Here is a 17,342-nt window from a genome sequence, read left to right as displayed (position 1 = left end):
TCGGGAGGCTGAGGCAGGAGAATGGCTTGAACCCGGGAGGCGGAGCCTGCAGTGAGCCGAGATTGTGCCACTGCACTCCAGCCTGGATGACAGAGCGAGACTCCATCTCAAAATAAATAAATAAATAAATAAATACACTTTATTTTTAGAACAGTTTAATAGAAAAATTGCAAAGAGTTTGAAATACAGAGAGTTCCCAGATACACCTTTCTCCATCCAGTTTTCCCGATTCTTTAACATCTTACATCAGTACAGTACATCTGTTACAACAAATGAACCAGTATCTATACATTAGTATCAACTCAGGTCTATACTTTTCACAGATTTCCTTAGTTTTTAGCCAGTGCCTTTGTTTCAGAACATCACATGGCGTTTAGTCGTCGTGTCTCCTTGTCTCCTTAGACTCCTCTTGGCTGTGACAGTCTCGGCTTTCCTTTTTTTTTTTTTTTTTTTGAGACAGAGTTTCATTCTCACCGCCCAGACTGGAGCACAATGGCGCGATCTCGGCTCACCGCAACCTCTGCCTTCGGGGTTCAAGTGATTCCCCTGCCTCAGCCTCCCGAGTAGCTGGGATTACAGGCATGCGCCACCACGCCTGGCTAACTTTTGCATTTTTAGTAGAGACGGAGTTTCTCCCTGTTGGTCAGGTTGGTCTCGAACTTCTGACCTCAGGTGATCCGTCTGCCTCGGCCTCCCAAAGTGCTGGGATTACAGGCGTGAGCCACCGCGCCCCGCCAGCTTTCCTTGTTTTTTTATGGCTTGGACAGTTTTGAGTGCTTGTTAGGTATTTTGTAGACTGTCCCTCAGTTGAAAGGTATGTGATGTTTTTCTCATGGTTACACTGAGGTTATGAGTTTGGAGGAGGAAGACCACAGAGGTACGGGACCATTCTCATCCGATTGTATCAAGGATGCACATGATCAGCATGACAGTGCCATTGATGCTGACCTTCATCTCTCGGCTGCTGTTGCATTTCATGTTTGATTTTTGAATCAGGTGACTATATTACTAAATTACAATAACATTTTTTAAAACTTGACTGGGCATGGTGCCTCATGCCTATAATCCTAGCACTTTCAGAGGCTGGGATGGGTGCCTTGCTTGAGCTCAGGAGTTGGAGACCAGCCTGGGCAACACGGCAAAATCCCATTTCTACAAAAAATACAAAAATCAGCCAGGTGTGGTGGCATGTGCCTGTGGTTCCAGCTACTTGGGAAGCTGAGGTGGGAGGATTGCCTGAGCCCAAAAGTTTGAGACCAGCCTGGGCAACATGGTGAGACCCCATCTCTACAAAAAAATTTTTTGTTTTTTGTTTTTTTGTTTTTTGAGACGGAGTTTCACTCTTGCCACCCAGGCTGGAGTGCCGTGGCACAATCTTGGCTCACTGCAACCTCCACCTCTTGGGCTCAAGTGATTCTCCTGCCTCAGCCTCCCGAGTAGATGGGATTATAGGCATGAGCCACCTTGCCCAGCTAATTTTTGTATTTTTAGTAGAGACAGGGTTTCACCATGTTGGCCAGGCTGGTCTTGAACTCCTGACCTCAGGTGATCCACCCACCTCAGCCTCCCAAAGTGCTGGGATTACAGGCATGAGCCACCGCCGCCTGGCCTGTACAAAAAGTTTAAAAATTAGCTGGGCACAGTGGCAGGCGCCTTCGGTCCCAGCTTCTCAGGAGGCTGAGGTGGGAGGATCTGCTTGAGCCCAGGGGTCAAGGCTGCAGTGAGCCGAGATAACACCACTGTACTCCCACCTGGGTAACAGATGAGAGAGACCCTGTCTCAAAAACAAAATAAAACAACAGCAACAACAACAAAAAACGCCTAAGACCCGTATTGGTTTGCTAGGCCTGCCATAACAAAATACCACAGACTGGGTGGCTTAAAAAACAGAGATTTATTTTCTCACAATTTCGTGGTAATTTTCTGGAAGTCCAAGCTCCAGGTGCTGCAGGGCTGGACTCTTCCAAGACCTCTTGCCTTGGCTGGCAGATGACCACCCTCTTGCGGGCTCCTCACGTGGTCTTTTGCCGTGTGTGCACCTGCCTGGTGTCTCTCTTTTCATAGGTCATAGTCACATTGCATTAGGGCCCAGCCATAGGACTTCATTTCACCTAATTACCTGTCTGAAGACCCTACCTCCAGGCCCTTGTCCACCCACCTCCCTGTGTATGAGAAAGCACTCTGTGTGTCCCTCAGAAAGGAGTGCTACCTGTTCCTGTTGAAAATCAAAGCCTTCTTCTGCAGCGTTTCCCCAGATCGCCCAGGGATGACGCATCTCACCACATGCCTCCAGACTGCCCAGACCTGGGTCATGCATCACAATCTGCCACCTTGGAGCTGTCCATGTACCTGTTGCCCCAGGGGCCAGCAGGCTCCGTTAACAGGTGTCCCCTGGTTTCTTCCATGTATCCACCCAGGTCCAGGCCCTGGTGACACAGCCTTGAGCAAAACAGTGAGGTCCCTGTCCTCACAGAGTTTGTATTCCGTCCAGGGGAGAAGATGATAGACAAGAACACAAACGCTGCTAAGTGTATTTTTAACAATAAGGCCAGGCCGGGCACGGTGGCTCACATCTGTAATCCCAGCACTTTGGGAGGCTGGAGCGGGAGGATCACTTGAGGACAGGGGTTAAAGACCAGCCTGGAGGCCGGGCATGGTGGCTCACGCTTGTAATCCCAGCACTTTGGGAGGCCGAGGCGGGCGGATCACGAGGTCAGGAGATCGAGACCACGGTGAAACCCCGTCTCTACTAAAAACACAAAAAATTAGCCGGGCGTGGTGGCGGGCGCCTGTAGTCCCAGCTACTCGGAGAGGCTGAGGCAGGAGAATGGCGTGAACCCGGGAGGCGGAGCACTGCACTCCAGCCTGGGCGACAGAGAGAGACTCCGTCTCAAAAAAAAAAAAAAAAAAAAAAAAAAAAGACCAGCCTGGGAAACATAAGGAGAGCCTGTCTGTACAGCAAAAATACAAAAAGTAGCCAGACGTGGTGGAGTGCTCCTGTAGTCCCAGTTACTTGGGAGACTGAGGTGGGAGGATTGCTTGAGCCCAGGAGTCTTGAGGCTGCAGTGAGCTGAGATCGCACCACTACCCTCCAGCCTGGGCAAAAGAGGGAGACCCTGTCTCAAAATAATAACAACAATAATAATAAAGCCAGATAATGTGACAGAGACAGCTGCCTCTGCCAGGAGAAGGTGAATTTGAGTTGTGGGCTGCAGGGAGCAGGGAGGGGGAGGAGCAGGTAAGGGAAAGTGCTGGAGGCTGTGGAGGGAGGTAGGGTCAGGCTTCAGTTTGTGGGCTGTGGTGGGTCTGGATTTTGTTGGCCCTGAGGGCAGAAGGCCTTCCCTCTGGTGTTTCCAGGGGAAACTCTGACAGCTGATTTACAGTCTTAAGCTTCCGGTGGAAGCTGGCTGGCCTTCCGCAGCAGTGGAGGAGGGCGGGCCCTTAGGATGAGGAAGGTAGAGGAAGTGGATGTGGGGAAGGGCTTCTATCTGGGGTAGGATTTGAAGGCCTGCGACCTGGTGCCCACAATGCCTTATCCAGGCCTAAGAGAGGGTGCCGTAGGCTCTGTGCTGACATCTGCTTGGCCACGGTGTCCCCAGGAAGGCCACATTTCATGACTCCCCTTCCTGTCCAGCCTGGGCCTGCGGCCCACTCTAGGATCCATCTGGCACTGCAGCCAAATGCCAGGTGTTACCTGTGCCCCTCTCCCCCTCATTCCTTCCCCCACAACACACACACCTCGTTTCTTCTCTGGCCCCACCCCAACCTGAGCTGCCCTCACCTCTACTCCAAGTTAGCCTCCCTCCCGCTGGAAAATCCAACCCAACCACTCCCCAATGGGACCCGTGGGGGCCTCCCCTCTGCCCTGACGGTCAAGGGTAGTTAAACCCCTGAGGGCTTGCTTGGGTCTTTAGCTCTCCAGCCTCCTGCCCTCACCATCCCCCGCCTCAGGCCTAGGCCCTGCTGGCAGCCCCTCCCCAGTGTGGGAGTGGGGACTCTGGGACAATGGGACGTGCAGCTCCTGTTCCGCCCCCACAGCTGCCCGGGGAAACCTGTTTTCGCAAGTGTTGGCTGTGAACCAGTTGTGGTTCCATTCGCTCCTCTGGGGCATTAAGTAATATTTTTTGTTATCCAGGTTAGAAAATAAGTTGGTGGGAAAACACCCAGCTATCTGCTTGTTTTTGGTCTTTTGTTTGGCCGCAGGTGGCCCCTGTGGCCTGTGAGGCCACACTTGTGTCCCCCACCAGATCCCCAGTGCCCAGCACACAGTAAACACCTAATAAATGTGCATGGAGGGCAGACTCCACTGCTGCCTCCACCAAAGAAAATACAGCTGGAAACCCAGCGACATCTACCCCAGGCCACAGAAGAGTGTCCCTGCCAGGAGTTCCCACCCAGGAGTCTTGGAACTCAGGGACGGGGTCTCCGGAGCCAACCCACCTGTTTTCATTCCTGCAACAGGCCTCTGTCACAGGGTCACTGTCCAGGGTAGGGGACACCATGCCCAAAACTCAGCAAGTGTTCAGCTGACTGCAGCCTCATCTTCCTGCAAGGAATCAGAGCGGGGCAGGCATTCTCTGAAGCCCAGAGAGGCTTTGCCACTTGCCCAGGGCCACAGAGCTACAGAGTCTGTGACTGGAACCTGGAACCAAGTATATGGCCTCCGCCTGGTGGCCTCTGCCTCCCAAAACTCCCAGCTCCGCAAGTCCCGCCCTCTGCCTTGGCAGGGTTTGCCTGGTGTCCTACGCACACAGTACTGGTCTTTCAGGGTCTAAACCTCTCTTTCTCCCCTCCTTCTGGAATCTGTCTGGGGCCCCTGTGAGGAAGAAAAGGCTGCTGGGCCAGGACACTTCATTCATTCATTCATTCCTGACCTTTCTTCCTTCCTCCGTGCTAGGCCCAAAGGAGGGTGGGAGTCTTGGTCCCTGCACACAGCTTTCCCTCTGGAGGTCGTGTGAGGCCACACGCTTTAGTCTTTTCTTCTTCACCAAGTATCCTACCCTAAGTGCCCGCTCACTCCTGCCTTTATTTCGGGTTTTCCCTGACATTCTTCCACCTAACCCACTGCTTGTCCCCAGCTCTCTGCCTCTTGGCTGCTTCCAGTTCCCGCCATTACTCACAACACTGTCACATCAATCAGGGTCCCATGGGGAAACAGATGGCTTCCGCAAATTAGGGAAATTCCAGGAGGGCGATTTACAAAGGGGGATGCTTACAGAAGGGAGGGGGGACCACTAGGGGAGGGCAGGACTCTGGGACCAGCATTGGGGGGCTCTTTCCACCCTCAGGGCTGGAAGGAAGAGAAAGGGGAGCTCTCCAGCAAAGAAGAAAGTCCAGCCGGGCGCGGTGGCTCAAGCCTGTAATCCCAGCACTTTGGGAGGCTGAGGCGGTCGGATCACGAGGTCAGGAGATCGAGACCATCCTGGCTAACACAGTGAAACCCCGTTTCTACTAAAAATACAAAAAATTAGCCAGGCGTGTTGGCGGGCGCCTGTAGTCCCAGCTACTCGGGAGGCTGAGGCAGGAGAATGGCGTGAACCCAGGAGCCGGAGCTTGCAGTGAGCCGAGATCGCGCCACTGCACTCCAGCCTGGGCGCAACAGAGCGAGACTCTGTCTCAAAAAAAAAAAAAAGAAAAAGAAAAAAAGAAAAAGAAAGTCCAGAGGAGGCCGGCCTGGAGGGCAGTGGCATTGGTCAGAGGCAGGCCCAAAGAGGGAGGGGATCCATTCCCGCATCGCTCCCTCTCCTGCCTTTGACCTCCCACAGGGGCACCTCCACATGTGGCTGCAGCCCATGGAGGTGGTCCCAAAATGCAAAAGCAGGGTGAAGGATGGAGCGTCGATCTGGGAGGACGAAAGCCGGACACCCAGCACAGGTGTGCAGGAAACTTCTGCGCAAACACCTTTCTTCTTTGTAGGGGGTTTCTGTAGTATGAGACATCAAGTGAATTCCTGAGCCAGAGCCTTCCTGGTCTGTAAGAACAACTGCATTTTAACAGGACCCCAAAATACGTATGTCACTACCCCACTGAAGGCCCTTCTGTAGCACCATCAATGGCTGTCATGCAACAGCCACACCTGGTGGCCTCGCCTGCAGTGCCCCAACTCTGCTCCCGGCAAGCCAGACTGCCATGTTCTCCACAGCCCCTGTGGTCCAGGCTGTGGCTCTCCAAGGTCTCTCTCTTCCATTCTAGGTGGATCTGCTGACACTTGGTCTATCCTTCAAGGCCTCCTCCGATAGTGCAAATATATTTCCAAATATCACCACCTTAAGGGTTAGAATTTCAACACATGGCTTTTTTTTTGGAGGAAGACGCGGTCGTAGGTGCTGAGGATATCTGGTCCGCACGCTCCTGCTCCTGACTCACCGCTGTTCGCTCTCTCAGAGGAACAAGTCGGTCAGGAAGCCGTGCAGCAGCCATGGCTTTTAAGGATACCGGAAAAACACCCGTGGAGCCAGAGGTGGCAATTCACCGAATTCGAATCACCCTAACAAGCCGCAACGTAAAATCCCTGGAAAAGGTGTGTGCTGACTTGATCAGAGGCGCAAAAGAAAAGAATCTCAAAGTGAAAAGACCAGTTCGAATGCCTACCAAGACTTTGAGAATCACTACAAGAAAAATTCCTTGTGGTGAAGGTTCTAAGACATGGGATCGTTTCCAGATGAGAATTCACAAGCGACTCATTGACTTGCACAGTCCTTCTGAGATTGTTAAGCAGATTACTTCCATCAGTATTGAGCCAGGAGTTGAGGTGGAAGTCACCATTGCAGATGCTTAAGTCAACTATTTTAACAAATTGATTACCAGTTGTTAAAAAAAAAAAAATAGAATTTCAACACATGAATTTGGGGAGGGCACATTCAGTCCATAACAAGCAGAGCCTCATGAATGGGACTAACGCCCTTATAAAAGGGGCCTTGGAGAGACCCCTCACCCCTTCTGGCATGTGTGGACACTGTCAAAAGGTGCTGTCGACCGGGCGCGGTGGCTCACGCCTGTAATCCCAGCACTTTGGGAGGCTGAGGCGGGCGGATCACCTGAGGTCAGGAGTTCAAGACCAGCCTGGCCAACATGAAAAACCCCATCTCTACTAAAAACACAAAAATTAGCTGGATGTGGTGGGCACCTGTAATCCCAGCTACTCGGGAGGCTGAGGCAGGAGAATCACTTGAACCCGAAAGCGAAGGTTGCAGTGAGCCAAGGTCGTGCTGCTGCACTCCAGCCTAGCAACAGAGCAAGACTGCTGTCTATGAAGCAGAAAGCAGGCCCTCCTTAGATCCTGCACCTGCTGCTGCCCTGACTTTGGACTTTCCAGTCTCCAGAACTGTGAGAAATGCATTTTTGTTGTTGACAAGCACCCAGTTAATGATACTTTGTTACAGCAGCCGGAACTAAGACACCACCCCTACACTACCCCACTCACTCCCGAGTCCCCAAACCCTGTGCAGACCTTAGCGGTGCCTAGCTACATCGCTAAAGCAGATGCTTCTCCACCTTCAGCACCTGAGAATTGCCTGGAGGGCTGGGTCCATCCCCAGAGCGTCTGCTCCAGTAGGTCTGGGATGGGCCCAAGTATTCGCATTTCTAACAAGTTCCCCTGTGGTGCTGATGCTGCTGGTCCAGGGACCACACTTTGAGAGCCACTGCCCCAGGCTGTCACCACCGGACCCATCTGGCAGCCCCTGAGGCTGTGGGAGGCCACTCCACCATCCTGGCTGTTGCACAGGAGCAGTCTTCACAAAGACTGCGGGGCTGGGGGGGTCCCTGGCCCTCTCCCCTGACAGGCCGGCTCCGCTGGGATGCACATTCCACACAGCTGCCCAGAGGCCACTGAGCCCGGGCGGGCACGGGGTACCCTGTTCAGGTATGCACCCTGTCCTCTCTCCTTCCCTCCTCATCTCGCTTCCTAGGATCACTTTCCAGACCCACAGCTGGCCCTGGAATCCCAGTTTCTGGGCTTGCCCTCTGGACACCCAACCCAGGACACTCTGTTCTACTTTTTCTCTTTCCCCTAACATATATTGCCTTCTAACATAACATTTTATTCACATATTTATTATATATATATATATATTTTTTTTTTTGAGACAGAGTTTCACTCTTGTCACCCAGGCTGGAGTGCAATGGCGTGATCTTGGCTCACCGCAACCTCCGCCTCCTGGGTTCAAGCGATTCTCCTGCCTCGGCCACCCCAGTAGCTGGGATTACAGGCATGTGCCACCACGCCTGGCTAATTTTGTATTTTTAGTAGAGACGGGGTTTCTCCATGTTGGTCAGGCTGGTCTCGAACCCCTGACCTCAGGTGATCCGCCTGCCTCGGCCTCCCAAAGTGCTGGGATTACAGGCATGAGCCACCGCACCTGGTCTTATTATATTTATTGTTTATTGTCTTGCTCCTAGTAAAATGTAAGTTCCAGGAGGGCAGGGATCTGTATATGTGTCCCAAGCACTTAGAACAGTGCCTGACACTCAGTAAGTAACCACTAAGGAAGGAAGGGAGGAAGGGTGGGAAGGAAGGGAAGGGGGAGGGAGGGAGGGAGTGGAGGGAAGGAGCCAGGGAGGGAGGGAGGGAAGGAAGGAAAGGAAGGCCCACATGAACTGGCCGGGTAGGGACAGATGTGGGGCCTTCCTAGCACCTGGTCCCATAAACCTCTACAGGTGTTTAGTGAATGTTGAGGGTGGGGAAGGGAAAGGGAAGGAGGCCCGAGAAGAAGGGGTGCCTCTTCTTGGTTGACCTCTGAAATTGGCTAACCACCTCCTTGGAGGACCACTCTTTGGCTCCCTCACAGTTAACTAAGGGGTGGAGAGTGTTGCCAGCTCTGCCCAGTGAAGCTGCTGGCAAACCATTCCCAGCTCAGGCCATCCCTGCTCGCTCCCTTGCCAGTTTCTAGGCTCTGTGCTCCCTTGGCACCCACCTCCCTGCAGTCCACTGGGTGGGCACCCAACGGCCTGCCTCCATCCAACTCTCGGTCCGAATTCCCTGTTCCCTGGCCCACCTGGAACTCTCTGACCATCTGTGCTCCCTGTCACAGGGGCTCCTGGTGGGAGGAAGTCGAACCTGGGGAGAAGCGACTCGGCTGGCACGCTGGCTTCCAGCCCTGCTCTATCCTTCCCGCCGGCCAGCTGCTTCCAGGTCAACCTTGGGTCCCACTCCTGAGGACAATGTCCCTTCACTGTCCCAAGCAGGAGCACTGATTCCATCATCTGTCATGTACAAAAACCCCTTCTTGAAGCTTCTCAGATGCACCTGCCTTTCCTGGCCTGGGGTTTCTCCCCTAGTCCATCTGCTGTGGTCTTTCTAGAGGGCCGAATCAAGGCCACTTCTGAGTGCTCCTTAATAAATTATTTTTATGTTGAAATTTAATCTTGGTTTTCAAAATTGTCATTGCATCATTCCCAAGTGTTTCAAAGGATTTTATCTCACTTGCCGTCGCTATAATCCTGTGAAGGAAATACCATTTCCCCTTCATTACAGATGAGGATATAGAGGCTTTCCGGGTCTTTCAGCCACTGAGTGGGAGAGCCAAGATTCAAATCCAGTTCTTCTGACTCTAAATCCTACACTCTCTACAATGTATACACTTTGCATTGTTTTATGAGCTCAGGATCCATTTGGCAGTAACTACTTGGATATTTCATAGCAAGAAGTTAGCAAAATGTGCTTTCTTTTCTTTTCTTTTTTGGAGATGGAGTCTCGCTGCCACCCAGGCTGGAGTGCAGTGGCACAATCTCGGCTGGATCTCAGCTCACTGCAGGCTCTGCCCTCCAGGGTTCACGCCATTCTCCTGCCTCAGCCTCCTGAGCAGCTGGGACTACAGGCGCCCGCCACCTCGCCCGGCTAATTTTTTGTATTTTTAGTAGAGACGGGGTTTCACCATGTTAGCCAGGATGGTCTCGATCTCCTGACCTTGTGATCCGCCCGCCTCGGCCTCCCAAAGTGCTGGGATTACAGGCGTGAGCCACCACGCCCAGCCCAAAATGTGCTTTCTTTCACACAGTACCTATGAGCTTGGACTGTGGAACTAGAGAACATCTGCACTTAGTTTTGGCTGTGTAATTTTGGGCCAGTTTCTGTGCCTTAGTTTGCTCACCCGTAGATGGGGATAATAACAGTGCCTCCCTCAAGGATTATTATTATTATTATTATTATTATTATTTTTTTTTTTTTTTTTGAGACAGAGTCTTGCTCTGTCACCTAGGCTGGAGTGCAGTGGTAAGATCTCGGCTCACTGCAACCTCCACCTCTCGAGTTCAAGCAATTCTCCTGCTTCAGCCTCCCAAGTAGCTGGGACTACAAGCGTGCACCACCACGCCCGGCTAATTTTTGTATTTTTAGTAGAGACGAGGTTTCACCATGTTGGCCAGGCTGGTCTCAAACACCTGACCTTAGGTGATCCGCCTGCCTTGGCCTCCCAAAGTGCTGAGATTACAGGCATGAGCCACAGTGCCCAGCCTCCTTCAAGGATTTCTGTCAGTTACATGAAACAATGCGTGCGTCACATGGTGAACACCACATAGGTATTTGCTGTGTCCCTGCACTGGGTGAGACGCTGCTGCCTGCTAGGGAGGGCCCCCATCTCACGGCCAGCCAGCTCATCTGCTGATCTGCCTTGAGTGCGAAGGCTGCCTACCTGACCTTGAAACGCCCCCACCAGCTCAACAGCGGCATCTGCTCTCACTGGCTCACCCACACCAGCCTCCCCCACATAGACATGAGTACAAAGGGGAACAGGGTGATCTGTCCTTTTTTGCCAACACCAGAGAAGGCAGCTGGCAGTGGTATTTGGAGATAAGGCGGCTGACTGCTGCAATTGGTGCTGGGGTGCCTGAGATGGTTCTGAAAAGTTCAGGAAACACCTCTGAAGTGAAGTAGGAGGACATGGTACATACCTCCCAGAGACGCTGAAAGGAAGTTGCTGGCCCTTCAGTCTGCCTGGAGTCAGGGGGCTGCTCAGCTGAGCGAGGTCTGAAGAGCACAGGCGAGGCCAGGAGAGGCTTTGCTGGAGGATGTTGGTCTTGAAAGACGGGTCCAGTTGGGGCCGGGGGGAGTTTACATACACACACACCCACATACATGCACATACCAGCGGATGTCTTGAGGCCAGGAGTTTGAGATCAGGCTGGCCAACATGGTGAAACCCCATCCCTACTAAAAATAGAAAAATTAGCGGTGGCACACACCTGTAATCCCAGCTACTCGGGAGGCTGGGGCACAAGAATTGCTTGAACCTGGGAGGTGGAGGTTGAAGTGAGCCTAGATCATGCCACTGCACTCCAGCCTGGGCAACAGAACGAGACTCTGTCTCCAAAAAAAACCACCATCATAATAATCCATGTACTTGTGTCACCAGTAGAGGGTCGTGACTGCAAATTTTCCAGGTTCTTGGCGTTTTGAACAAAGAATTGGACAAAATGCCCAGCAAAGCAAAGAAAGAATGAAGCAACGAAAGAACGAAAGCAGGGATTTACTGAAAATGAAAGTACACTCCACAGTGTGGGAGTGGCCCGAGCAGCGGCTCAAGATCCCGGATATGGAATCTTCTTGGGTTCAAATATCCACTACAGGTTTCCCATTGCCACTTGGTAGTCACCTTATGTAAATGAAGTGGTGGCTCACAGTTGGTTGCAGAAAGCAGTCAATCAGAGGCTGAAGTGAAGTTACAGAGGTCACGCTCCTGTGCAAACATCTGATTGGCTATAGAAAGTGACGAATCAGAGGCTAAATTTACAAAGTTATACTCCTGTGCAAATGAAGACTCAGCCGCCATTCAGTCTGATTGGTTGCCAACAGCCAATTTCCCATCTGCCATGAAGAAAAGGTGTGGGTTTGAGCCAGGTGCAGTGGCTCACGCCTGTAATCCCAGCACTTTAGGAAACTGAGGAGAGCGGATCACTTGAGGTCAGAAGTTCAGGACCAGCCTGGCCAACATGGCGAAACCCCGTCTCTACTAAAAATACAAAAAAATTAGTTGGGCGTGGTGGTGGCACGTGCCTGTGGTCCCAGCTACTCGGGAGGCTGAGGCAGGAGAATCGCTTGGACTTGGGAGGCAGAGGTTGCAGTGAGCCAAGATTATGCCACTGGCACTCCAGCCTCGGCAACAGAGACCCTGTCTCCAAAAAAAAAAAAAAAAAAAAAAAGTGGACATTTGCAAAAGGAGTAGCCTCAGGTCATTTCGTTACTTGGGCTTGGAAAGTTAGGGTTTTCTTTTCAATTTGGTTCTGGGAAGTTGGTGTGAAATGGCCTTAGATTCCCTGCCTCCAGACCCTGCTCTCCTGCCTGGCTTGATTTTTTAAAAATATTATGATAGGCTTTATTTTTTAGAGAAGTTTTAGGTTCACAGCCAAATGGAGTGGAAGACACAGAGCTCTCCCATAGACCGCTGTCCCTCCACCCCACGCAGCCTCCTCCACTGCCAACATCTACCCCGACAGCGGCATGTTTGTTACAATCAATGAACCTGCATTGACACATCATGATCCCCAGGGTCCATAGTTTATGTTCGGGGCCACGCTTGCTCTCATACATTCTGTGGGTTTGGACAAATGCGTAACCATATGTATCCGCCACTCCAGTGTCATGCAGAGTAGTTTCTCTGTCCTAAAAACCCCCTGTGCTCCACTATTCATCCCTCCCTCCCCATCTTCGGGCAACCACTGATCTTCTGCTGTCTCCGTAGTTTTGCTTGTTACAGAATGTCCTGTACTGAAATCATACAGTATGTAGGCTTTTCATTTTTTCGTATTTTGGGTTTTTTTTTGTTTTTTTTTTTTTTCAAATAGGGTCTCACTCGGCCGGGCGCAGTGGCTCACGTCTGTAATCTCAGCACTTTGGGAGGTCAAAGCGGGAGGATCACGAGGTCGGGAGGATCACAAAGTCAGGAGATCGAGACCATCCTGGCTAACACGGTGAAACCCTGTCTCTACTAAAAATACAAAAAAAAATTAGCCGGGCGTGGTGGCGGGCGCCTGTGGTCCCGGCTACTTGAGAGGCTGAGGCAGGAGAATGGCGTGAACCTGGGAGGTGGAGCTTGCAGTGAGCCAAGATCACGCCACTGCACTCCAGCCTGGGCGACAGAGCGAGACTCCGTCTCAGAAAAAAAAAACAAACAAAAAAAACACAAATAGGGTCTCACTCTGTCACCCGGGCTGGAGGGCAATGGTGCAGTCTTGGCTTACTACAGCCTCAACCTCCTGTGCTCAGGCCATCCTCCCACCTCAGCCTCCCAAGCAACTGGGACCACAAGGTGCACACCATCACACTGGCTAATTTTGTTAATTTTTTGTAGAGATGGGGGTCTTCCTATGTTGCCCAGCTGGTCTTAAACTCCTGGGTTCAAGTGATCCTTCTGCCTCAGCTTCCCAAATTGCTGGGATTACAGGCCATGAGCCACTGTGCCCAGCCATGTCTTTTTATGTTTGATAGCTCATTTATTTTTAGTACTGAAAAATATTTCATTCTCTGGATGTACCACAGTTTATTTATCCATTGACCTACTGAAGGACATCTTGGTTGCTTCCAAGTTTGGCAATTATGAACAAAGCTGCCATGGCCATCTGTGTACAGATTTTTTTTTTTTTTGAGATGGAGTCTCACTCTGTCACCCAGGCTGGAGTGCAGTGGCGCGATCTCGGCTCACTGCAAGCTCTGCCTCCCGGGTTCAAGCCATTCTCCAGCCTCGGCCTCCTGAGTAGCTAGGACTACAGGCACACACCACCACACTCAGCTAATTTTTTGTATTTTTTTAGTAGATACGGGGTTTCAACATGTTGGCCAGGATGGTCTCGATCTCTTGACCTCGTGATCTGCCCGCCTCAGCCTCCCAAAGTGCTGGGATTACAGGCGTGAGCCACCATGCCCACCCCCACCCCCCGCTTTTTTTTTTTTGAGATGGAGTCTCGCTCTGTTGCCCAGGCTGGAGGGCGGTGGCACCATCTTGGCTCACTGCAACCTCTGTCTCCTGGGTTCAAGTGATTCTCCTGCCTCAGCCTCCCAAAGTGCTGGGATTACAGGTGCATGCCACCATGCCCAGCACATTTTGTATTTTTAGTAGAGACAGGATTTTACCATGTTGGACAGGCTGGTCTCGAACTCCTGACCTCAGGTGATCCTTCCACCTCGGCCTCCCAAAGTGCTAGGATTACAGGCGTGAGCCACTGCACCCGGCCTTCTTATAAAATATTTTTTTTTTTTTTTTTTTTTTTGAGACGGAGTCTCTGTCGCCCAGGCTGGAGTGCAGTGGCGCAATCTCGGCTCACTGCAAGCTCCGCCTCCTGGGTTCACGCCATTCTCCTGCCTCAGCCTCTCCGAGTAGCTGGGACTACAGGCGTCCGCCACCACGCCCGGCTGATTTTTTTGTATTTTTAGTAGAGACGGGGTTTCACCGTGGTCTCGATCTCCTGACCTCGTGATCCGCCCGCCTCGGCCTCCCAAAGTGCTGGGATTACAAGCGTGAGCCACCGCGCCCGGCCCTTCTTATAAAATTTAATGTGTGTGTATATACAGTCCCACTTCTAGTCATTTACCCTTGAGAAATGATAACATATGTTCATACAAAGACCCAGCCTGGGCAATATGGTGAAACCTCATCTCTACAAAACATTTTTTTAAAATGCAGCGTAAAAAATGATGAGTTCATGTCCTTTGCAGGGACATGGATGAAGCTGGAAGCCATCATTCTCAGCAAACTAACACAGGAACAGAAAACCAAACACCGCATATTCTCATTTATAAGTGGGAGTTGAACAATGAGAACACATGGACCCAGGGAGGGAAACATCACACAGTGGGGCCTGTCAGGGGTTGGGGAGACAAGGGGAGGGAGAGCATTAGGACAAATACCTAATGCATGCAGGGCTTAAAACCTGAGCTGAGATCGTGCCGCTGCACTCCAACCTGAGTGACAGAGGGAGACTCCGTCTCCAAAAAAAAAAAAAAAAGGTTTTTCACCTCTGACTTCTTTTTGGTACTTAACTTGATAAGCATTCACAGCTCTCCCTGGAGGAAGGTCATACAATTGTCACCCACAACTTTTTAGGTGAGTGTACAGAGTCAGAGGAGTTGAGCAACTCACTCAAGGACACACAGGTGGTGAGGCAGAGACTTGACCTTGGGCCACTGACCGAAGACCCGTGTGCTGGGAGCCCATGTTACACCATTTACGGAATTAGGCCCCTGGGGTGGGACTCAGCTACCTGCCAAGTAGTTTTGGGGCTGCTGATGGGAACTTGGAACTTGCTCCTCTTTACTGGAGCCTTCCAGAGCCAGTGCCTGCCTCCCTCGTCCCAAGAAGGAACAGCTTTAGCATGGCACCACAGAAAGGACTCCCAGCTGGGCGGGGGCTGTGGAGGGACTCCCTGGGCATCCTGGAAATTGCACGGGCCCCTGGACAGGGATGGTGCAGGTCACCTTCTGCCCTGACGATGACGGGCCATGACCAGTGGCTCCAGTCATTCCACTCTTTTTTTTTTTTTTTTTTTGAGACGGAGTCTCGCTTTGTCGCCAGGCTGTAGTGCAGTGGTGCGATCTCGACTCACTGCAACCTCCACCTCCTGGGTTCAAGCAATTCTTCTGCCTCAGCCTCCTAAGCAGCTGGGACTACGGGCGCACGCCACCATGCCCAGCTAATTTTTGTATTTTTAGTACAGATGGGGTTTTACCATGTTGGCCAGGATAGTCTCAATCTATTGGCCTCGTGATCCGCCCACCTCGGCCTCCCAAAGTGCTGGGATTACAGGTGTGAGTCACTGCGGCCGGCCTTTTTTTTTTTTTTTTTTTTTTTTTTCAGACAGAGTGTCTCTCTGTCACCCAAGATCTCGGCTCATTGTAACCTCTGTCTCCCGAGTTCAAGCAATTCTTCTGCCTCAGCCTCCTCGGTAGCTGGGACTACAGACGCCCACCACCATGTCCAGCCAATTTTTGTATTTGAGTAGAGACAGCATTACACCATGTTGGCCAGGTTGGTCTGCTCTCAAACTCCTGACCTGGTGATCCGCCTGCCTCGGCCTCCCAAAATGCTGGGATTACAGGCGTGAGCCACTTGAAAGCCCAGGGACACACTACAGGGCTGGGGGAGGGGAGGGGGGCAGGGGACTCACAGGATGTTCCGTAGAAGAGAGGAAGACCTGCAGCTAAGCCTGGAGGAGCAGCGAGGCGCTCCATTGCTCGAAGGACGCTGAGAGGGGTTCAAACATGGGCGGATGTTCCAGAACCTTCCTGCTGGAAGCCTTCCCGGGCACCTTCCGCAACCTCCTGACCCCCTCGAAGGTGTGTGGACTTGTCAGGTAGCTCTGACTTTGCTTTGTGGGGTGCCGCCTAATCCTTCCTCCCCTGCGCCCTGGCTGGAGCTCCCTGGGGCCTTTCACACACACTGTCCTTTCATCCTCAAACAGCCTCCAGGAAGTAAGCACTGCTGTCATTCCTACTTGACAGATGAGGAAACCAAGGCCCAGAGAGGTGAATGAACCAGACCTTAGGTCACACGGGCGAGATGGGGCCTGGAGCCCCTGCAACCTCAGACTCAGGTCCAGGTGCTCCCAGACCTATGGGCGGCCGTGACTGCATTTCCACCATCAAAGCAGCCTTGCGCAGGGCCCAGCTCAGTGGAGTGCCAGGCAGTGCCAGGAGGGAGGTGGGGCTGGGGGCTGGCAGTCACGCCTGGGCCTGCAGGCACTGGCTCCGGGCCTGCTGTCCCAGGAGAAACAATCCATCTGGCTCGTTGTCAGGCTCAGATTTCTTACCTCCTCAGAGGGGCGCGTGCCACTGGCTGGCCGTGGGGAGAGCTCCGTGGAGCTGGCTCCTCTGAGGCCTCTCTTGGAGGAGGGCCCCTGGTCTCCAATCCCCTGACTTCTGTGCCCCTGTGCCCTCCTGGTCTTGGGCACTGACCAGACCTGACTGTAACTGGGCAGTGGTGCTGCCCCAGGAGGGCTGATCTTGCAGGCAAACAGTGTAGGGTGTGTGTCTGCGAGGTGGTTCCCCAGGCCTCCCTGGTGCTGCTTCAGAGCTTGACACAGAAGTGACCTGCTGGTGTCTGCAGGGCCCCAAATGCTGAAGGAGGCCTGCCCTGGCTCCTGCTCCCCTCGGCCCTCCATTCCAGCTCCTCTGGCTTCACCTGCCGCTCATCACTCCCTTGCCTGCCCTCCGGCCCCATCCTTGCTTGTGCTGTTGGTTGATCCCAACACGTCCCTGCTTCCATCCTCGCTAGTGAAAATTGGACATGGCCTTCAAGGTTCAGCTCAGGCACTTCCTCCTCCAAGAAACTGTCCCTGATCTACCTAGGTTCAGGGAGGCCAGCCTCGCCCACAATTCCTGCTCTTCTGGGCCCCCATCACCCAGCTCAGAAACT

The 17,342-nt window shown here is 52.4% G+C and overlaps 1 protein-coding gene across 1 annotated transcript; it reads left to right on the top strand.

The window, feature by feature from the left end:
• The first annotated feature begins 6,372 nt into the window (after positions 1-6,372).
• LOC129487411 (small ribosomal subunit protein uS10) lies at positions 6,373-6,830 on the top strand. Its single transcript, XM_055288076.2, has one exon. It carries the CDS (start codon positions 6,419-6,421, stop codon positions 6,776-6,778), a length of 360 nt encoding a protein of 119 aa, XP_055144051.1. The 5' UTR covers positions 6,373-6,418; the 3' UTR covers positions 6,779-6,830.
• The last annotated feature ends 10,512 nt before the right edge of the window (positions 6,831-17,342 follow it).

Source organism: Symphalangus syndactylus, chromosome 8 (assembly GCF_028878055.3).
Source record: "Symphalangus syndactylus isolate Jambi chromosome 8, NHGRI_mSymSyn1-v2.1_pri, whole genome shotgun sequence".
NCBI classification, from domain to species: domain Eukaryota; kingdom Metazoa; phylum Chordata; class Mammalia; order Primates; family Hylobatidae; genus Symphalangus; species Symphalangus syndactylus.
Note: the sequence above shows the minus strand (reverse complement) of the source record. Positions and strands in the feature narration are given on the sequence as shown.

Coding starts and splice junctions, on each gene's coding strand:
- LOC129487411 (XM_055288076.2), top strand. CDS start 6,419: ATGGCTTTTAAGGATACCGGAAAAACACCCGTGGAGCCAGAGGTGGCA.